At 40.3% G+C, this 23,248-nt stretch overlaps 1 protein-coding gene across 3 annotated transcripts in view; it reads right to left on the reverse strand.

The window, feature by feature from the left end:
- Nucleotides 1-17,798, reverse strand: part of LOC140199425 (collagen alpha-3(VI) chain-like) — a 66,867-nt gene extending 49,069 nt beyond the window's left edge. For all 3 annotated transcript variants that reach the window (XM_072261498.1, XM_072261499.1, XM_072261497.1), the window contains exons 1-2: nt 17,691-17,798; nt 10,410-10,505 (exon numbers count right to left, since the gene is read on the reverse strand). In XM_072261498.1, coding sequence (XP_072117599.1) covers nt 10,410-10,482 — 73 coding nt within the window. In that variant the 5' untranslated portion in view covers nt 10,483-10,505; nt 17,691-17,798. The remainder of the gene's footprint in view (nt 1-10,409; nt 10,506-17,690) is intronic.
- Between the last annotated feature and the right edge of the window lie 5,450 nt (nt 17,799-23,248).

Below are 23,248 nucleotides of genomic sequence, written 5' to 3' on the forward strand. Positions count from 1 at the left end.
AATTTTGCTAGGTGCAATAGGTAGAAGAGAATACAGTTTGCTTAGAAGTTTAACTGCTCCAATCAAACCAGCAGAAATGAGTGTTGCCGATATAGTGAAAGTAATGCAGGAACATAGAGAATCAAAACCATTATTGATTGCAGAATGCTTCAGATTTCACAAGTGGAATCAAAAGGCAAGGGAGTCTATTTCAGTGTACATGGCTGAAATGAAGAGATTGCCTGAGCATTGTCAGTTCAGTGATGGGCTTAATGATGCACTGACGGATTGCTTAGATTGTGGAATCGTACAAGAAAGCATTCAAAAACGGCTCCTAATTGAAGCACAACTCATATTGAAAAGAACAGCTGAAATTGCTGTATCAATGGAAACAGCAGCTAGAGATGCAACTGAGCATGAACAAAATTGTGACATCCAAACAAAGACCAGCCTGGCCAAACAAATTGTGTTACAGTTGTGGAGGGGCTCATATACACAGACCAATGCAGGTTTAAAGACAAAACTTGCAGAAAATGCAACAAAGCAGAACACATGCAAGCAGAGAAAAATAAATGGACTGCACAACAAAGAGAAAAGATAAAATATCAAGATGTAGTTTCAAAATGAGCACTAATCTGCATTTTATTGATGGAAAATCGGATAAAGATTAAAGTTCACAGGACTGCTTAGCCTTGAGACTTAAATGTGAAAACTTACAGATAAGCAATATGACTTACACCAGAAGTGAATGGCAAATTAATTAAAATGTAATTGGACACTGGCTTGGCTGTTTTAGTCATTCCACAAAATGAGTTTGAACAGAATTTCAAAGATACTGAACTGAAGCCTACAGATATCCAAATAAGAACTTATACTGGAGAAAAGATAACTCCTGTGGGAATGACATTTGTAACAGTGAAATACAACAAACAACAAGCCACATTGATCTTCCAAGTGATAAAAACAGGAGGGGCTGTGATTGGCTGAGACAACTAAATCTTGATTGGAGATCAAACCATTATTTGAATGTCATACCCCCTGTAATAGAGTCAACAGAAAGTGAATAAGGAAAGTTACTGGATGATGCCACAACAGTGCTCAAGGATAGCATTGGAAAACTCAAACATATGTGCTCAGTTCTGTCGCCTCACTACGGGAAGGATGTGGAAACCATAGAAAGAATGAAGAGGAGACTTTCAAGGATGTAGCCTGGATTGAGGAGCATGCCTTATGAAAACAGGTTGAGTGAACTGGGCCTTTTCTCCTTGGAGCGACGGAGGATGAGAAGTGACCTGATAGAGGTGTATAAGATGATGAGAGGCATTGATCATGTGGATATTCAGAGGCTTTTTCCCAGGGATGAAATGGTTGCCAAAAGAGGACAGAGGTTTAAGGTGCTGGGGAGTAAGTACAGAGAAAATGTCAGGGGTAAGTTTTTAACACAGTGTATGGTGAGTGCGTGAAATGGGCTGCCGGCAATGGTGGTGGAGGCGGATATGATAGGGTCTTTTAAGAGACTTTTCAATAGGAACATGGAGCTTGGAAAAATAAAGGGCTATGGGTAACCCTAGTAATTTCTAAGGTAGGGACATGTTGAACACAACTTTGTGGGCCAAAGGGCCTGTATTTTGCTGTAGGTTTTATATGTTTCTATGTTTCTATATCCAAAAAATAGTGTTAAATGAAAATGCCACACCCAAGTTTTACAAAGTCCACCCAGTTCCATATACCATGCAAGATAAAGTAGCCAGTGAGCTGGACTGCATGGAGGCCGAAGGAATTATTTCCAAGTTTGAGTGGAGCCCATGGACAACACCAGTGGTCCCAGTAGCCAGGAAGAATGGGTCTGTCAGATTCTGTGGTGATTTAAGCTCAGCACTGAAAGTAGATCAATGCCCTCTGCCCCTGATAGAGGACATCTTTGCAACTCTTTCTGGATGGAAACACTTCAGCAAAGTGGACCTATCTGTGGCTTACCTACAGATAGAAATGGGAGAAGAGTCTAAAGTGAGTGTTCTCAAACATAAACACTCACGAAGGGCTTTATCACTATAATAGGCTTATTTTTGGAGTAACGTCTGCACCTGCACTCTGGCAAAAAGCTATGGATCAGGTTCTGTAGGGCTGCCCAGACACTCAGCGTTACCAGCATGACTTCATTGTTAACTGGTAAGGTTGACAAGGAACACCTAAAAAATCTCAAGGCAGTTGAAGATTAGAAGATTATCGGCTCAGAGCACAAGGGTGAATGCTGTGATCACATGATTCACGCACAACAATTACACAAGTGTACTGAGAAAAGTCAAGCAGTGGTGGATGGAGGACATGTCACGGTTGCAGTCTTTTTTTATGATTTGTCAATTATTACAACAGGTTCCTGCCAAACCTGGCTACTGTGCTTCAGCCTTTGAACTCATTGCTACAGATAGGGAAGAAATAGCAATGGACAAAGTAGTGTGAGGTGACTTTTAAAAAGGTAAAAGAAATGGTGATGGCAGACACTGTATTGAGACCTTATGACCCACATTGTCTAGTGAAGCTTGCCCGTGACACGGTGCCCTTTTGAAGTGAATGCCCCATAGCCTTTGCGTTACATTCAATTATTGCTGCAAAGAAAAGTTATGCACCGATTGACAGAGAGGCTTGATTCTGGTTTGGGATGTAAAATATTTCAACCAGTTCTTCAGTGGGAGAGAGTTTGTCCTCATTACTGATTATCAGCCACGAGTGTCCATTTTCAATCCACAGAAGGATTGCTGCTAACAGCAGCAGCACAAATGCAGATATGGGCTGTGCTTCTTGGGGGACACAATTACAAGATTAAATTCAAGAGGACAACTAATCAGGGAAATGCTGATATATTCGCTGTCCTATTTACCCTTGGTAAAGGAAATATCTGAAAGATTTACAGAAGAGGACACTCCTCTTGAGATATTAACCCTAATGCAAATTGGAAGTCTACCTATTATGGCAGAGATGATCCAAAGGGAAATCAGAAAAGATGCCACGCTCTCTCAGGTCTACGAGGCAACCCAAAATAGTTGGAATGTGCAGTAGAAATCCCAGTTCCAACATTTTTACCAGTGCTGGGATGAACTTGCCCTTGATGGGGGTTGCCTAATATGGGGATTGAGAGTTGTACATTCCAAGCTGACAGCTAAAGTGTTGGAGGAGCTGCATTGTGGTCAACTAGGCATGGTCAAAATAAAAAGCATTGGTCAGAGCTTTTTCTTATGGCCTGGGATAGATCAGCAGATTGAACAGTTTGTCTTGCATTGTCTGAAATGCCAACAAATCCAAAAGAGCAAATGCCAATGCCATTCCATCCCTGGCAATGGCCAGTATTGCCCTAGAAGGGGATTCATGTGGATTTTGCCAGTACATTCATTGGCACAAATTTGTTTGTAGTAGCGGATGCATTTACAAAGTGTCCAGAAGTGTTCCCAATAGTCTCTAATACAGACTCACGTGCTGTTGATGTGTTGAGACATCTCTTTTCAAGAAGTGGTGTTCCAAAACACTTAGTCAGTGATAATGGATCACAATTTGTTGCACGACAGTTTCAGTCATTCTGAATGGAAAAAGACATTTTCCATTCATTCCACATCTGCACCGTACCACCCAGCTACAAAAGGCTTGGAGAAACTGTTTGTCCAGAGTCTAAGAACACACTTCTGATGCAGTGTTAGAAGAACACACTACACTGACACTGAATCAGAAGCTCGCCAATTTCCTCCTTGCATATTGCAATGCAGCACACTCCACAACCAGCAACTCCCCAGCTAAGCTGCTCCTGGATCGTCCCTTGCATGCACACTTGGATCTCTGCAAACCCTGTCTCAGAAAGAGTATGCACACCAGACAGCTGAGACAAATCAAGGGTTCCTCAAACAAGGACGTTCAAGGTTTGACTCCTGGACAAGCAGTTCTGGCGAGGGACTACAGAACCAATCAAGCGTGGGTAGTTTTGAAAAGATTAAGGATAGAACTGGACCACTCTCCTACACAGTGAAGATTGTGTCTGAAATCATCTGGAGATGATACATCAATTAGGTGAAGAGAGCAGAGTCATTTGCTAGAGAGGAACGGTAGCTGTCAGAACCACTTCCTGCAGTCCCAGAGTCAACTCCTACAACCACTATGCAGGAGGTTCCAGAAACGAAGAGTATTCCACAGCCACAAGTTTCACCAGCTAAGCAGAGTGACGCCCCCTTGTCAAGAAAAACATTTTCCCACCAGAGTGAGAAATCATCCACAACAATTAAATCTTTAGGCTTGAATGGGACAATTAAAGTTTACTATGCTGTGGATGTCTGTATAGTAGTTGTATTATACAGTATTCTGTGTCTATATATATATATATATATATATATACATACATACACACACATACACACACACACACACACACACACACACGCACACATATACAGATATACAGATATATATGTGTGTGTGTGTGTGTGCGTGTGTGTACATATATAAATATAAGTTCTGACCACATGCTTAGGCAATCGACTGTCTGGCATTCGGGCTGGACATGTGGTCAGAATGCCAGACAGCCGATTGCCTAAGTAGCTGCTGTACGGAGAACTGTGTCAGGGCAAGCGCTCAGTCAGGGGCAGAAGAAACGTTGCAAAGACTGCCTCAAAGCGTCCCTCAAAGGCCTGGGTGTCGACATCAACACGTGGGAGACACTTGCCCTCGACCGTCCAGCTTGGCGCAGCAAGATCACCACAGGAGCCCGTGCAGCTGAAGTCAGGCGCATCATCGAGGCGCAACAAAAGTGTGCTGTGCGCAAGGCCCGAGCAGCATCCACTGCCACGACAGCACCCACCCACTTGTGTCCCACATGTGGGCGAGCCTTCAGGACCCGGATTGGCCTCATCAGTCACCTCTGGACCCACAGCCACCAATCTCCCATTTGACTTTGAAGCCATGGTCATCTTCGACTACGAAGGATGAACAACAACAACAACAACAAATATAAGTTGAAGTGCATTCTCTGCACATTGAATTGGAGTTTTTAAATAAGCAAGGAGCAGTGTCATGTTTTTAACATTTCTGTAATATGTGAGTAATATTATAAATATATTGTTTGATTAAACATTCTTTATTTAAATAATTCATTACGGTTTATAAATAGAAGTGCGTCATTACGCCACCACGTCATAAGTGTGTGCCTCGCTAAAGTCAGAACAAAGTCAACACATTATTCCCTGCTCCAAGTTTTTCTTTTGATTAGTTCTGTTTTGGATTTACAAAACACAGCTGTATGTATTAGGGTTATTAAGTTGTGAACATGCTAGGCTGGTGTCAGAAGTATGATGATACTTGTGGGCTGCCTCCCCCCCCCCAAAATATCTAGGACTCTGTCAGTCATTGACACAAACAGTACATTTCATTCTATGTTTCTATATACGTGTGAAAAATTGAAGCTGATCTCTATTCACTTTAGTCAGAGAGTATTACATATTGAGAAGTTGTGCAACAAATCAGTGCATGGAACCACGACAGGTTACTAACTTCACATAGTTCGCTCTGACCACTTATGCAGTTTCTCCTTCCGCTTCAAAACATGCACTCAGTATTGTTACGTACCCTGTAACTGGGTTGCCAAACCAGCAGAAACGGATCACTCAGTTGGAGTCTGGATTACTAGAACTAAGAAAGTTTTATTAAAGAAACAAGCAACACAGTACGCTAATCAAAAGGATAATGAATGCAACAGTTCAGCAATGATAAACATACATGTACACAGAATTCAGATAACAGGATCAATCAAGCTCTATCGTTGTCTAGGGGTAAATGACCAGTTTCAAAGTGACGCAAAGTTCAGTTCAATTTAGTTCAGTTCAGTTCGCAGTAATCGCTGCCGTGGGAGATGGACAGTGTGGGGGAAGGAGAGAGAGAGCAAAACGAATGAATATTCAAGGCTTCCACACAGACCTTCGCAGTCAGCTTTCGGGCGAGTCCTTTGTGATGTCATCTGAGGTCGACCATGACCCCCTCCATTTCTAGATACGATCGTTTCTCTGCGGTGAACCTGGCACCCAGGCAAGGGTGGACACACACCAGGTTCCCGCCGATCGTGCCTTTCCACCCTGTGCGTCTATGGCCTGGTCCCGCAGCCGGCCTTCCAAAACTTCCCACCGACTTGTGAGAGACGCACCACTTCCAGGGTGTCGTGTGTGTCCTGCCTTAGCAAACCTGTCCCTTTTTATCCCCCTTCTGGGGTATCGCCTGTCCATCACTTCAAACTGTTCGGGGTTCAAAGGGGGAGCCGATCTTGACAGCTCTCCTTCCCCTTCATTAACATCTCCAAATGCTGCTCCATTGTTTTCCTTATCTCTCTCTCCTGAAGACAGGTGGCAGACCAACTACTGATCCCACTGGTGCCAGCACAGGCCAGCTAACATCTTAATCTGTGTGTATTCTCATCACAGTATGTAGTCTTCTGAAACTATGGTATTGAACCTTTTATTAAAAACATCATATATCATTTCTGTTCTACTCAGCAGTTTTCAATTGAAAGGAATGAAATTTAGCAAAAACCAACCTGTTGGAAGAACTGGCTGTTCCAGCATCAGTAAGAGGAGACATTAAAAATTCCTTTTCTCCCACAGATGCCACTCAACCCATTGAGTTCCTCCAGCAGACTGTTTATTGCTTCAGATTCTGGTCTTCTGTGTCTCCACTGGAATTTAACAAATTGATTTCTATTTCTATCAGGGCAAAGATATTTCATCAGCATTAGTTGTCAAGAAGAGTATGTGAGTGATCAGCAAAGACATCTGCATTTTTATCAGCTAGCTGATGATGTATAAACAATGAGTACATTCAATTTCCCATTATGCTGTTAAGTCATGTTTACACTTGTGTGGGCTACACAGACCATTAAGCACAAGTTTTTGAACTCAAAACTGATCATATAATAAGGCATTCGAATTAATATGAAAGTATAGATTTTCTGTTATACCACTTTTCTGTTCAGATCGTCAGTTATGAATCTTTTGGCTCAATTGTGAAGACTGCGGGAGCCATCCTTTAACCACAGCCTGTTGGTGTCTGCCTAGTAATGTTGATCTCTTCCTGTTCACCTATGATCTTGGCAAAAGCCAAAGAGGTTGCAAGAGGCAAACTGACACAGCAGCATTAAATGATTCCATATCCGTGGGTTTCAATAGTCTTCTGCTTTCTGAGCTAGATCATGCAAGAGTGTTTACAAGTGTTGCTATGGATTTGTAATTTAGTGGAATTTAAGTCATCTCCCCTTCCAGCTGCTCTGACTTGTTGCCATAAAAGATTTGACTTATTCCAAACGATAATTACAGGAGAGGAGAAGCCTTGAGGATGGGGGATATTAAGATTCTGGTCAAGAAAACAGAGGCATATGTCTGGCATAGGCAGTAGCAATCAAGTGAACCCTTGAGGAGCGTAAGGGAAGAAGGAACATACTTAAGGAAATCGGGAAGAGTAAAAGGGGACATCAGATATCTCAGGTTGATAAGGTCAGGGTTAAGTACTGCTTATTAAGGGAAAAGGGGTAACAAGGGAGAGAATTGTTCTCCTTCAGAAGCATGGTTTCTTTAAGGGAAAGTCTTGCCTGACTAATCTGTTGGAATGCTTTGAGGAAATAGTGAGCAAGATAAACAAAGGAGAATCAGTGGACATTGTGTAATTGGATTTTCAGAAGGCCTTTGACAAGGTGCCAAACATGAGGCTGCTTAACAAGTTAAGAGCCCATGGTAGTACAGGAAGGATACTAGCATGGGTAGAGCATTGGCTGATCAGAAGGAGGCAAAGACTGAAAATAAAGGGAGCCTTTTCTGGTTGGCTGCCGATGAACAGTTGTGTTCCACAGGGGTCTGTGTTGGATCTGCTTCTTTTTTACGTTATACAGTATGACAATGATTTGGATGAAGGAAGTGATGGCTTTGTGGCTAACTCTATAGACAATACAAAAATAGGTGGGGTGGGCAAGTAGTGTTGAGGAAGCAGGAAGGCTGCAGAAGAACTTAGACTAATTAGGAAAATGGGTAACAAAGTGGCAGATGGAATACAGTGTCAGGAAGTGTATGGCCATGTACGTTGGTAGAAGAAATGAAAGGGTTGACTATATTCTAAATGGAGAGAAAATACAAAAATCTGAGGTGCAGAGGAATTTGGGAGTCCTTGTGCAGGATTCCCTAGGTTAATCTGCAGGTTGGATCTGTGAATCTGTGGTGAAGAAGGCAAATGCAATGTTAGCATTCATTTCAAGAGGACTGGAATATAAAAGCAAGGATGTAATGCTGAAGCTTTATAAGGCGCTGTTGAGGCCTCACTTGGAGTGTTGTGAGCAGTTTTGGGACCCTTATTTAAGAAAGGATGATTCCAGGAATGAAAGGGTTGTCATATGAGGAGTGTTAGATGGCTCTGAGCTTTTACTCTCTGGAATTTAGAAGAATGAAGGGGATCTCAGTGAAACCTATTGAATGTTGAAAGGCCTAGATAGAATGAATGTGGAGAGAATGTTTCCTATAGTGGGGGAGTCTAGGACCAGTGGCACAGCCTCAGAATGCCCATTGAAGGAGGAATTTCTTTTGCCAGGGTATGGTAAATCTGTGGAATTTGTTGCCATGGGCAGTTGTGGAGGCCCGGTCATTGGGTATATTTAAGGCAGAGATTGATAGCTTCTTGATCAGTCAGGGAATGAAGGGTTACAGAGAAAAGGCATGAGAATGGGTTTGAGAGGTAAAATGGATCAGCTATGATCAAATGGTGGAGCAGACTCAAATGGCCGAGTGGCCTAATATTACTCCCATCTCTTATGGTCTCAGCAATCAGTATGGTCATCTATGTGTGGAGCCACAGAGATGGAGAAGGCTGCTAAATGTATTCTTCTCAATTCTATTTACCAAGTAGAATGTCATGGAAGCTACAGGACTCAGGAAAGAGAACAATGAAGTCCTGAAAGATATCAGAATTATGAAAGAGATTTAGCAGTCTTCAGGCACATTCTGCTGGATAAATTCCCAGTGCCTAACTAAGTGTTCCCCCATCCAAAAGTATCATTAACCACTGAAGTGACTTCCTGGTAAATAAAATGGGTATTTATTAGTGTGAAGGCCATCAAACAGTATACAATTCAAATGCCAATAAGCACCCCTGAGCATGCAAAATATTTACTATTTCTCTTTATTTTTACCTCTAAATGACGGAACACTTGCTTGAAACAGAATGTAAAGTGAAGGATCTTGTGGTTCCTCATGCATATTTCTGAGCTACATATGGGCTTCAAGCAATAGGCTCAAGAGGACTGTATACGGTTATTGCCATACAGAGTTATAATATTAGACCATAGGTCCTCTCCGAGTTCTGAACGCCTGACCTATTGACACAAGCATTTGGATGGCAGGACGAATGGGGATGGATTTGACTGCTGCTGTGGGACTGCAGTCATCTCTGCCAGGTGAGGAGGAGACATTTCCACGTTTCTTCTCTCCACTTACCCCCTCCACCCCACACCAAGCCACAACATTTGGGGACTGGGTTAAGCTACCAAGAAGAGCTGAGGGAGCTGAGCACGCACACTCACTCACTCACTTGTTCACTCCCTTCAGTGAAGTTGGCAAGTAGGCAGTCTTCCTGCACCTCCTCACTCTCCCATCACCACTGTTTCTGTGATCCCCTCCCATATGTCTCAGATAGGAACAGTTCTCAGGAATGGAGCCCTGTTATAATCTGGGGATGGTCCATGTCTAATGTTTCGTTGTTGATTTGCCAACTATTGATTCTCAGGATTTTCAGAATCAGAATCCTTTATTATCGCCAAGTATGTGGACACATGCAGGGAATTTGATGCCAATTTCCCTGAGCTCTCGCTGTAGAGAATCAAAAAGCAAACAAAACAATACTGCAAATAATCGTGAACTATATACAATGAGGTATACCTGTATATGTACAGGTGGACTTGGTTTATAATAAACTAAAATTCAAGTGTTCATAAGACTGATGGCATACGGAAAAGAACTGTTCTTGTACCTATTTGTCCTGACATATAGAAGTGCTATTGGGTACCTTCCTACTTTAAACCTTCTTTAAAAATGTAAGTTGCCATTTTTATTTTGATTGAGTAATGAGCTTGCTCACTTAAATGCCATGCTTCAGGAAGCAATGCATTATCATTGGCCTTTCTACATAGAATTAACTAGATGAAACTACAATTAAGGGTTTCAGATAACTAAATGGATATATCAATGTACAAGCCTTGCACTCCTGACTGTTGTACATCATGATTCTGCTCCCTTTATTTTGAATCTGTTAAAAAAAAACAAACTTTAGCAAGCTTCATTTGCAAAATCTTCAATGTCCAGCTTTGTTCTTGACAAGCAGTGAAGCACAGAAAGTGATTTTTACTCAGGACTTCCATTTTATTGTTTTCTTACCCTGTTGTGCTTCAGTCGCAAAGTGCAGGAGGACTAGACCGAGCACAGCCCACAGGGACACAGTGCACTTCATTTTTAATGATCTTCGTAGCAGACCTGCAACAAACAGAAAAATATGTCACCTCAAAACTGCACCTTTAATAAGTAGCAGCCATTTTGTTACTGTGTTACAAAGTTATGGCTCAGATGAAAAAACATTCACAAACAGATCAAGTAAAGAATTTGAGAATCACTGCATCTCTGTGCGTGATGTAAGCTCACAGGCACCCAACATAGTTGAAGCAGAAAGAATAAAGAATTTCAAGGTTAGCCTGCAAACATATGAAGGTTCAATAAAGTTCATACTTTCTGATCTTTATCCACATTGTGCACTGCTCGGGACACATGAACACTCCCTGACTAGTCTTCTATATCTGTGCTCTCCTTACTGATTTTCCAACAGTTTCTTGCCATGTATGGGTAAGTTATAATGTTGCAATGTGAACAATTTATCTTCAGGAAGTCACAATGGTAGGCTTTATCAGTCTACTTTCCACTGTAAATCATAAATTGTCCTTCATTTATCATGACTTAACACTAGTGCAAGTTCTTGGCTAGTAGTTTTCAATGTCTGTACCTTCTAGTTTGGGGATTGTCTTTATTTAATTCTTTATAGATGAGAAGACTAATACAGAGCATATTGTTTCTATTTAACCTTCTAGAGATAGGAGGATAAATATTCCACACCAAAACTCAAGAGTCATTTCTTATATCCTAAAGACCAGATAGAATTGACTGGTTTCTATGATGATGGGGATCCTAGGAAGGGATAAAATGGATCATCAGCTTGACACATTGGACTGAATATGATTGAAAGCTATGAATTTATATCTCAATGCCTCACCAAATTGATGATTGGGATGTTCTGGAGCCCAATCTTGCCGTAAGCTTTATTTATTTGTATACCTCGATTTGCAACTAGGTGGCTGAACTGTGGTACTTTGATCTGATTCTTCATCTCAGGATCTCTTAGCTCTGTCCACTGAATGTGGTTTTGCTGTCCAGTGTGCATCTCAAATCTTCAGTTTCCTTCTTGCTATTTTTGTTTTTGTTTTGTTTTTTGACTGTTATGATAGGGAATAGTGTGTGGTGAGAACTATTGTATACTGCTTAAAAATAACAGCAGTGGAGATATTGTAAATGCAAATAATAAAATGTCAAACAAGCAGAATTACCATTTTGCAAGGATAGAGGAAGAAGATTGCAGCTCAAAAGATCCAAGGAATGAGTAATAAAGCTCTGCAACAGAGAAACTGGCCTTTTGGCCCTGCTCAAAAATGTAATGTTGAATCAGTGACAAGAAAGAAAGCACCGACAAGCCCTCAGCAGCAGATGGTTCTCATCCTAGAATTTGATATGGGCAAGGATAATGTAGAACTATAATCTTCCAAAATCTCCTCAAATTAAAAAAGCCCTGCATCTCAGTCAGCTGCTTAATGAAGGGAAATAGCAAGAAGGAAACTGAGGAGCAATTAGTAAAGAACTGATTTTTGAGAATACCTGGAGTTTGTAATTAAGGATAATTGAGTGTTTTCAGTTGATTAGAGAAATACAGTATAGATAAGTAAAAGGTAGATTGTTTTTGATGAAGCTGAATGGAATTTCTTAAGAAGACTAAAATAGTAGTCACAGAGCATGGGAGTATCTGTGGATGTTATTTACGCAGAATGAACATCCGAGTTTAAATTTATAATAGTTATTCACATTCTACGAGATCAGGTACAAAGCCCCCTATCCAAATTTGTAGAAAATGAAGATGGAAGCACTAAACTGAAAGAGTTATCACTTTCCATTTCAAGGAATGGCCAGATCTGTGGCATTAAATTTCAATGTGTGAGTAAATGTGATGTTATTAATTTCAAATCAAAAAGTAATGGTGTTCTAATATCTTAAAGATTTTAAGCCAGAAGCAGTAGGTGTGTAAAGACTTGAACAAAATGTGATTGATCATTAACATTTCCTGCAGGCACAGATTCTTTTTAAACGTTAGTGAAAAGCTGACCATATCCAGAAAACCTGAGTAAAAGAAGAAAGAAGTTATGTTACAGAAATACAAAGTCTTCGTTAGATTACATCTACATTAATATGAGCCACACTAGAAACAGCTCCTACTGACAAATATATTGACCTCGTGGGAAAGGTTTACCAGAATCCCCTTGAACCTTTGGAGTAAATTGCAACAAAAGTTTATGCAACTAGGGTTGTAACTTGCTGGAATGTAGCAGAATTATAGGAGGGTGGACGTAATTGACCTCCTTAGGATAGATTGTTAAAATAAACAATTCTTCTTGCTGAGGTGCAGTTAAGGCATAATAGTCCAAAAACTACAGGCAAGCCTTTCATGTGTGAAATTAAAGAACATAGTCAAATGGAGATCAGTAGCAAGTTGGACTTTTCCCTTGAATCTGTCAATTGATCCCAGGATAATTGTTCATTTTAAATTTGTGATTGATTGATTGATACAAATCCATCAAAGCTGTTGAAGGCTATGTGGATACAGCAAAGCAGACCAAGTTCGATGACAGATTAGTAATGATGACACCCACAGGCATACACCTAGATTCTTGAGATTGTCTTCGGATTTTTAAAAATTTTAACCTTTGGACATGCCTAAAGTAGCAATCTTTGTGTGTTAAAATGTATGTTATACATTTCAGGGAAAATGCATTTCAGTTAATAATTATAGATACAGACTGGTACTGGACTGCAAATTTGACGTTGTCATTTAGCAACACCTTCAAGTCTGTTTCAATTGGGATCTGTATAAATCCCGGTGAGAAATCTGGGACATTCTCACCAGGATATGATGATTCAATAGGCCTATGACACCCTCTCTGTGAATAAGCAGAAATTTATACTTCAAGAAGAAATACAAGTTAAGTAAAAATATTATCCTGAAATCATTGCAAGCTACTGCTTTAAAAATTCTTTGCATTAGAGATAGATGTTCAAATTTCATAGTTGGAAGTACATTTTTCTCAAAGTATATGTACTTTATGCAACTTTGAGGCAGCCACAAATTGAGATTTTGATTTTAATTTTACTGAATGTATTTGGGGATTTGTATGAACTCCTGTTTTAAATTATGTTAATGTGCAAAATTCTCCTCCCTAATTGAGAAGTTTTGTTCATTGCAAACACTATCCTAGCATCAATAAAGCATGGAGAAATTCTGATTAGTTATCATTTTATGGATTATTCACTGGTGAAACAGTTGCCTGATTCAAATTTCATACTTTTATCTGTGAATATGTGTGTGTGGGAAAGAAAACATTGCACTAAAACAAAACACAAGTGTAAAACATTACTCTATAGATGCTGTTCTGCTTGCTAAGAATTTTCAGCATTTGATCATCAATGAGCATTCGCCTCAGGGAGATGGGCTATGGTATTGATTGCCTGTGTCTCTCAAATCTCCAATGCTGAACTGCTGTTTCAATACTGAATCTCCTCCCTTTAGTCAACTCCTTGTGTTCTGTTCTGGATTCATGTTAGTGAAAGGGTAATAGAACAATTGGTGTTGGCTACAGCCACCCCCAGATATAGGTAGCACCAAAGTGAGGCTCGGACAAGCAGAGTCAGAGATGCCAGTGCATCTCTCAGTGCTTTCCATTACTGTACTCCATTTGGAGTCTAACAGAGTCCTGGATGTGCTAGCATTTCCAGTCATTACCCAGGAGAATCCACTTCCCTGATCCCAAGGCAGCAGGCCTGGCGTAGGATTCAGATTCCACCCTTGATTTTGGAGAGATTCCCTGACCTGGATGTTGTTATATATTTATATTATTTTTAAGATTTAAAAGATCTAACTTTGTTCTAAAATGTTTTTAGAGTAATTTTACAAACTGGATCACACGTGATCCAGTTCACACTGGCCTCCAGGCGATTTCTGTGACCCCTGGTGACCTTAGGGCCTCGTTGCTACTGCCACCTTACTAAGTGTGATCTGTGCAGAGGATGGGGTGCAGGTTGCAGATCCCAATGCCGCATTCCCAGGCTGCCCTGATGGCTTTCTCAGGGCTTGGGCAGGGAAGGCTATTTCAATTGTTTCGAAATTCATTTGATAGCATTTTTAGATAGTTGACGTATCTTTTTAAAACTATATAAAAATAAATTTTAAAAGTAAAATATCAAGTAAAAACTCTTATCTAGAGCAATTTAAGCAAAAATATTATTAAGAAAAAAAAACTAGGCCACCATCCTTCTTTCACTGGTAGACAATACTATAAATGAATGGAGCCAGGCTACATATGCCACCTAATGGCTCAGATATGATGTTTACTGGCTACTCAGCTCAGACAGTGAGTGAGCACTGACATCTGAAGTCCAGTGCATTCACTGCTGCTGGACCGAAGTGTGAAGGTGTGGGAGTATAGTATGCACTGAACTGAATTAATGGCAGGGTTGAGACTGCTTCAGACCAATGATTTTGAAAAGCCTCCTTTCGAAGGCTATCTGGGAAGAACCATAGCAATGACTGAGACCTCCCATGACCGTCAATCTTCACACCATGCCACTCTGGGACTTGTGCTAATATTACTTTGTGACTCTATGTGTTATCATTACTATACTGTATGAGACTGTATGCGCTTGTTTTTCACCTTGGCCCCAGAGGAATTCTGTTTCATTTACCTGTCTACATGTGTACAGTTGAATCACAGGTAAACTTGAACTTGACCTGGTCGTGGCTGAGGACTCATCATACCTCGCTACTCAAATCCCAGGAGCAGGGCGCCAACCGATTCAGCCCTCTGCACCCAGACTGGTATACGTGGCAGGCAGATGCTCCTGGTGGGGATCATGGGCAGCAAGCTAAATCCAGCTTCATTCAGCCCATTTCTGGAGCCCTCCCTCATTCCATCTTTATTATTTTCATCATGAGTGAACCCAGTAGCAGTCAGTGGAAAGAGAAAGAGGATAATGACATTTTTTATTAAACAATCCGTAGCCCTCTAAATATAACTTGCAAAGTGGAGGGCTTTTTCTCATTTGTAGACCCTCTAAATTCTCTTTGTAGTTGAAGCTCTCTGTTGGAGCTTTGCTTCCTTGATCAAAGCTGGGTTGTTAAAGAATTTTTCATATTTCATACTCCAATTATGGTGTGAGCAGCATGGATGAATTGTTTTGCTGTAAACCACCCCAGCATGTATTTGGTAATAAGAAAACTGGAGAAAGCAATCAAGATACAGTTTTCTCCAGTTTGCATTTGCCGCAGAATTGGCACTTCTAGAGACATGAGTTCCATCAGCAGCTGGGCTACAAAAATGAACTGAGCAGACAATTTTATGCTAAAATATGTAGCAAGAAACTTCCTCTTGGAACACTTTTCAAAACCACTGTTTGTTTATTACCAGAACCCTTCACAGCTGTTGCAGTTGCTTGAGCTCCTGGTGTTTAACTGAAACTATTAAGCACTGCAGTCCTATACTGAAGAGAATGCAGGATTTCAACCTAAAATGACAGGAATTGCTACAGATGCTGCCCGACTCCATGAGTTTCTTTTCTCTCTTTTCAATCTTTTTATTATTAATTATTCAAAAAAGATACACGAGTGCATCGAAGTAACAACACTTACAATGTCTCAAGGAGAAAAAACATTATCTTAAAGATTAGAAAATCTTGTGATAATAAAAAAAACCCAACTGAGCAGAAAAAGTTGGGAGGGGGGCCCATTAGGTGTACAACCCCGGAGCCATGCATCATACTAAAAGCTTCTAAAAGTAAACATCAAACCACCAGCAATAAAGAAAAATATACCAAAAAATTTACTGTTAGATCGTGGAGAAAATCTATCAATTAGCTCAAATGATAATAAGGAGAAAATGAGCCCTATCTTTTCTCAAAATCAAATAAAGATTCAAAGGTTCGACTTCTAATTTACTCCAAACTAAGGCATAGCATCACTTGAGAGAACCATTTCCTGAGTTCCTTCAGCACATTATCTGTTACATGGTGAATCATAGCTGATAATGATCTCACAGACACCTGACTGGTAATTTGAGTGTGACTGTCAAGGTGGTTGAGCTTAATCATGTCCTTAGAGAACCTCTCACTTCCCAACAGTTATCTGACAATAGACCACAAGACATAGCAACAGAATTAGGCCATTTGGCCCATCGAGTCCGCTACCCCATTCCGCCATCTGAAGTGAGAGTAGTAAAGACTACCTCCAAGAGAGAGCACTGCTGATTTTTGGGTGGTGGAGGGGATATTTCATGCACACCTTGAAGGGCAGACTGAGTCTTAACATCTCACCTGAAATACAGTAGCTTCCTTAGAGCTGTTGCAAAGCAGATTATGAGCTCAACTCTCTGTTGTAGTGCAAAGTCACATTAAATTAATTATCAAAATATGTACATGTCACCATTTACCACTTTGAGATTAATTTTCTTACAGACATTTAGAGGAATAATAAACAAGTACAATAGAATTTATGAAAATTGTGCATAAACAAATTCTGACAAACATCTGGTTAAATCTTGACAGGATATATGCCAATTTATCTCCACCTTTGATTTGGCGAACAACAGTGGTGTCATCAGCAAACTTAAAGACACCATTAGAGCTGTACTCAGCCTTACAATCAAAGGTATAAAGTGGGGAGAACAGCGTTGTGGTGCACCTGATGGTAATTGTGGAGGACTTGTTGCCAACAAAGGAAAGCAGTGACAAAACTAAGGTGGGATCCCACTTTCATCCATCGTTTTGCTCAACATTTGATCTCAGTGAGAGACAATAGACAGGCTCAAGATATTTCCCAAAGAGATTAGGTTCACCTGGCACTACTGGAGTTAACGGACCAGTTGGTGAGTGCCACTCTCAGCCGGAAACTGATAGGTCATGAATAGCCACAGAGTTCATGATTTTAAAATTAATTAATTTCTGTCAAAGAGAAAAGAAAAAAGCTATGGGGGAACAATCTACTTATTTAACAAAAGAAATCATCTTTAAAGCATAGAGTAAGATTTATTTATTTCATTTATTTTAGGACCAAATAATGTCATCAGTAACAGAACATTGCCTTGTGCAACGTAAATAAATTACTTTAATAGATCACTATCAAATTAAGTATTTCCTACAGGGAATAAATCCCAATGTATCCCAGGTAATGGTGATAATAGTATATATTTTTAAAAATGAAGGTAAAATAAAACAAAATTATAAGCTCCCTTGTGGTTTTACAGCCATCATAAAAGGAATTAGTTTCTGTAGCCTGATTAGAATGGTGAAACAAGCACTTACCATCAAAGCTGTTATAATGAAGTAAATGTATACAAGATGTTCATCTGCTGATCTCTTCTGGTGAAGTAAGTTGAGTCAAGCTAACTCTCTCTATTTGAAAAATACTATTTACAGTTTTTTTCCACTTTACTCAGTACAGAAGGCATGTACTAGGATGTGTGTGATAATCCATCCACTCATTGGTGGATATTTTGGGAATGTATGCAGTACTTCTTGATTCAGTCAGAATTAATTTTTCATTGTTTTTTTGGTTGCTTTGAAATTTTGCACCTTAGACTACTTTTGTCTATTGAAAAACATTCCAGATTGGGCAACTGGTACATAATAAACTGTCCATTTGGAAATTGCTGAATCAATACCTGCTAAAAGTGAAGGTATCATTTTTAATTTTTCTTTGTTGTGGTAATCAACAAACTAAACCTTCTCTCACTCATGGTTTTAATTATTTTGCTCTTGACTTTGTATTATAAACTTTTGTTGCTGGTGAGAGATTCTGTTCAACTGGCAGGATCTTTTTTTTAAATATGCATGTTGATGCAATTTGTGATTGCCCTTCGGGTAAGGCTGAGAGAGTGCAAACTTTGTATATTTTTATTACTTTCCTATGGAGTCTAGAGGATCAGGATGCTTCTTTGGGACAGTGAGTTGGAATTAGTGAGTCTTCCCTCCTTTATCTCTTCCTCATATCTTTCGCCACCCATCTTCCCACACTCTGGAAATCCTCACAAAATTACTTTCCTGCAAATATGTGGGTATGTACCTTCTGTTCTTCCTGTTCCCCCTGTTCCCTGGATGATGCAGACGGATGGACAAAGCCAGGAGAGCTGAGGAGTCTTAAGGACATGGCCCAGTAGTTAAAGTAACTCGACTCTCACACTGCCAGCTGTTTCAGCCTGTACACAGCTTTGTATTGTCATTTCTATTGATATACAGTAGAAAAGCTTATTTTTGTTGGCGTGCCATCCAAACACATGAACCCATCCATAACTGCACTGAAGTACTTCAATAAGGTAGAATAAAACTGATGTTGCAGTCATAGGAAAGTGCAGTGCAGGCAGATGAACAAAGTGCAAGGCCCATGACAAGGTAGATTGGGGGAATCAAGACTTCATCTTTTAGCATATGAGGAATCTGGTAATAACAGGATAGAAGCTTTCAAGGTTGTGTATCTTCTGCCCAGCAATAAAGGTGAGAAGAGAGAATGTCCGAGGTGGGAGAGATCTTCAATTATGTCAGAATGTTCGACAGCCCTTCTCAGTCTCCAAATTATCCAAGGTCCAGTCTTGATCAGCTGTAATTTTTTCCAAATAAACACTGGGAAGACCAAAACCAATGTCTTTAGTTCCTGCAGCAAATCTGTCGCAACCACCAACTCGATCCTACTCCTTACCTACTCTCTGAGGCCGAGTCATACTTCTCACAACTTTGATGTCATAGTTAATTCCTTATTTAACTTATCCACCCCAACGCTAAAACCAATTATTTTGCCCTCTGTAATAATGCCCTGCCCTGCATCTGACTCAACTTATTGTATCTGCTAACAAAATATTTATCGGTGCCATTTTGCTACCTCCTGAGGTCCTAACGTGACAATTACAGTACACCAGGTCAACTTTCCCCAATTTACCCTCCCAGAATTTACTGTCCTTCCAAAACTTGCACCAGATTCCATTCATCCATCATTCCTGCAGGATAACTAATGCTTTGATCTCCGTATTCTTATCCTTGTTTTCAAATAATTTCTTGACTTCACCTCTGCCCATCTCTGACTTTTGTTCATCCGCCTCTTAGGAGACAAATTTCAAGGCTGTATAATGTATACCCACTTTGTTAATAAGTGTACTTTGAACTTTGAAATTTGAATAGTTCCCCAACATAACTGCAATCCTTGAATTTGGACCTATTAACATTCCTGATTTTAATCATGCCAACACTATTAGTTGGCCTTTTAGCAGTCTTTAACTCTTGAGTTCTCTTAATGAACCTAGTTCTTCTCTATGTCTTTTTTTTAGAAGTCATCTCTTCAACCAAGCTTTTATTCACGTGACATGATATTTTCTTAAGTGAATGGGTTAAGTTTCATTTGATAACAGGCTCTGTAAAACATCTTGTGACTATTTAACTATTTAAAATGCATTATATAGATACAGGTTGTTGTTCAAACTAACAATTCCAAAATCATAGAGCACTGCCTTCAACAACAAACTCTGAGATGCAGAAAACCAGCACGAAGGAACTTAATTTATTCTGGAGTGAATTTTCAGTGTATTTAATGGAAACAAGAGGAATTCTTCGTTGCTAATGACAATCATAAGATCTATACAGTTAAGCTTATGGAAGCCATGAAAACATTTCTCTTTGCTTTAGTGTGTAGCTTACCTAGTCACGCCATAGTGATGCTGCTAACAATCCAGAGACCAGAGGTCAACCTCCGATGAAAAGAGGAATAGATAGAGTGGATAGCCAACGCCTCTTCCCCAGGGCACCACTGCTCAATACAAGAGTACGTTGGCTTTAAGGTAAGGGGTGGAAAGTTCAAGGGGGGTATTAGAGGAAGGCTTTTTACTCAGAGAGTGGTTGGTGCATGAAATGCACTGCCTGAGTCAGTGGTGGAGGCAGATACACTAGTGAAATTTAAGACTACTAGACAGATATATGGAGGAATTTAAGGTTGGGGGTTATATGGGAGGCAGAATTTAAGGGTCAGCACAATATTGTGGGCCAAAGGGCCTGTACTGTGCTTTACTATTCTATGTTCTATAGTAGTCTTTTTTCTGCAAAATCAGTAGTAATGACCAAGATCTTACAAACTGTTGGACTAGATTATTGCAAAATCCCATCTGGTTCATTACTACTTTACTTCTATCTGCCATCTTTAACCAGCCCAAATAGTACCCAAGAGACACCAACACACTTGCCAGCGTGCCACTTATTTTTATTTTATTTATTTAAATATACAGCACAGAACAGGCCTTCCAGTCCAACAAGCCATGCCGCCCAGCAACCCACCACTTTAACCCTGGCATTATCACAGGACAGTATTCAATGAGCAAATAATCCACTAAACGGTACGTCTTCAGACTGTGGGAGGAAACCGGAGCATACTGGAAGAAAGTACAAACATTCCTACAGAGGACACTGGAATTGAACTTCAAACTCCGACACCTCGAGCTGTAATAGATTTGCTGTAACTGCTACACCGCTGTGACAGCCATGCTTCAAGGGCTTTTAAGGATGGTCATTAAATGCTGGGATTTCCCATCACCCAGTTCCCTAAAAATAAATAAATATATATTAACTTTTTAAAGACTATTCAAAAACACCTGCCCTGAAGAAAAACACAAACAGAAATTTTCACCTTAAAGCATACTTATTGATAAGCAGAAGGAGACCTTTTAGCTAGCAGAGTCCATGTCACCTCCCAGCAGAACAATGACATCAATCCTATTACCATCTCCTTTCCTCTTTATTTCCCAGTGACCGTCCAATTTACACAGCATTTCTATAAGGAAATTGCTGGGGTATCCAATCTGGCTTGGAGTGCCCATTCAGGTCAGGTAGTCGGAAGGAAACAGGACAGTCTGCTAATAGGATTCCGAACCTAATGGCTGCAAAGCTTGTGTTTGCAGACCCCATTGTTTGGACAACACAGATTCTGATTTGCTGTCCGTTGTGCAAATGTGCACTCATGCAATGAGTATAGTGTTTTAGGTGTGCTGCTCTTACACACTGGGGATATACAGAATAGAACAACTGTGTTATGTGTCTCTGCACAACACTGGGTTGCCATCACCACTGCTCAATGATGCAGCTAATGCCATGTGTGGAGGACCAAGTCTTTAGTATCAAGAAGAACCAAGACCCTCAGCTACAGTATTTCAATTACTTGATGGTTTGCAGCAGGGTGACTTGGAGAATTCTGGTTGGAATGGCTTACAAGTTAGTTGTCTTTTCTTAGTCCCTGCACCAGTTTTGTGATCTGCGTCATAGAGTCAAAGAGAGACATCACAGAAACAAGCCCTTACCTCACTGAGTCGCAGCAATCATTAATAATCCATTTCTTACATTAATCCCACCTATTCCATTTTATCGCTTCCCCGCTACCAGTAACTTCAAGATCTGATAGACGTTTATAAAGATTGTGAGAGGCAGAGATGCAGTTGAGAGCTGGTATCCTTTTCCCAGGGTCAACATTTCTAATGCTAGAGGAAATGCATTTAAGATGAGAGGGGGAAAGTTAAAAGGAGATGTGTAGGGCAAGCTTTTTTACACAGAAATTGATAGGTGATGGAATGCCGTGCCAAGCTTGGTGGTGGAAGCACGTATGATAGAGGCTTTTAAGATGCTCTTCCGTAGGCAAATGGATATACAGAGAATGGAGGGATATGGACCATGTGCAGGCTGAAAGGAACAGGTGTCATTACTTCAACAATTTATTTAGCGTCCTTAGAACACTTAGGCATGACCTTTGCTTTTGACAAGTAGTCTGTCTGAATGATTATATAAAGACAGAGTCATACAAATATACAGAACAGAAACAAGCCCTTCGGCCCACCTAGTCCATGCCGAACCACTCCAACTGCCTATTGCCATCGACCTGCATCTGGACCATAATCCTCCATACCCCAGCCATCCATTTACTTATCCAGATTTCTCTGGCAGCTCATTCCACACTCTCACAACTCTCTGAGTGAAGAAGTGTTCCCTGATGTTCACCTTAAGCTTCTCATCTTTCACCCTTAACTCATGATCTCTAGTTATAGTCCCACCCAACGCCAGTGGAAAAAGCTTGCTTGAATTTATTCTAACTATACACTTCATAATTTTGTATACCTCTATGGAATCTCCCCTTAATCTTTTACATTCCAAGGAAAAAAGTCTTAACCTATCCAATCTTTCCTTATAACTCAAGTCCTTCAGTTCTGGCAATATCCTTGTAAATTTTCACTGTATTCTTTCAACCTTATTTACATCTTTCCCATGGGTACATAGGTGACCAAAACTGCAAACAATATTCCAAATTAGGCTTCACTAACATCTTACTAACTTCAACATAACATCCCATCTCCCGTGCTCAGTACTGTGATTTTTGAGGACCAATATGCCAAAAGATTTCTTTACAACCCTATCTACCTGTGTCGCCACTTTCAATGAATTATAAACTTGTATTCCCAGATCCCTTTGTTTTACCACACTCTGTGCAAGACCTAACCTGGTTGGTCCTACCAAAGTGCAACACCTCGCACTTCTCTGCATTAAATTTCATCTGCCATTTTTCAGTCTACTTTTCTAGCTGGTCCAGATCTCACAGCAACCCATGACAGTTTTCTGTTATGACAGCCCCCAATCTTGCTGTCATCCACAAATTTGCTGATCCAGTTAACCACTTTATCATCCAGATCATAGATATAGATGTCAAACAACAACAGACCCAGCACCAATCCCTGCGGCACTCCAGTAGTCAAAGGCCTCCAGTCAGAGAGGCAACCATCTTCTACCACTCTCTGGCTTCTCCTACAAAGCCAATGTCTAATCCAATTTATGACCTCATCTTAAAT

Source organism: Mobula birostris, chromosome 6 (assembly GCF_030028105.1).
Source record: "Mobula birostris isolate sMobBir1 chromosome 6, sMobBir1.hap1, whole genome shotgun sequence".
NCBI classification, from domain to species: Eukaryota; Metazoa; Chordata; class Chondrichthyes; order Myliobatiformes; family Myliobatidae; genus Mobula; species Mobula birostris.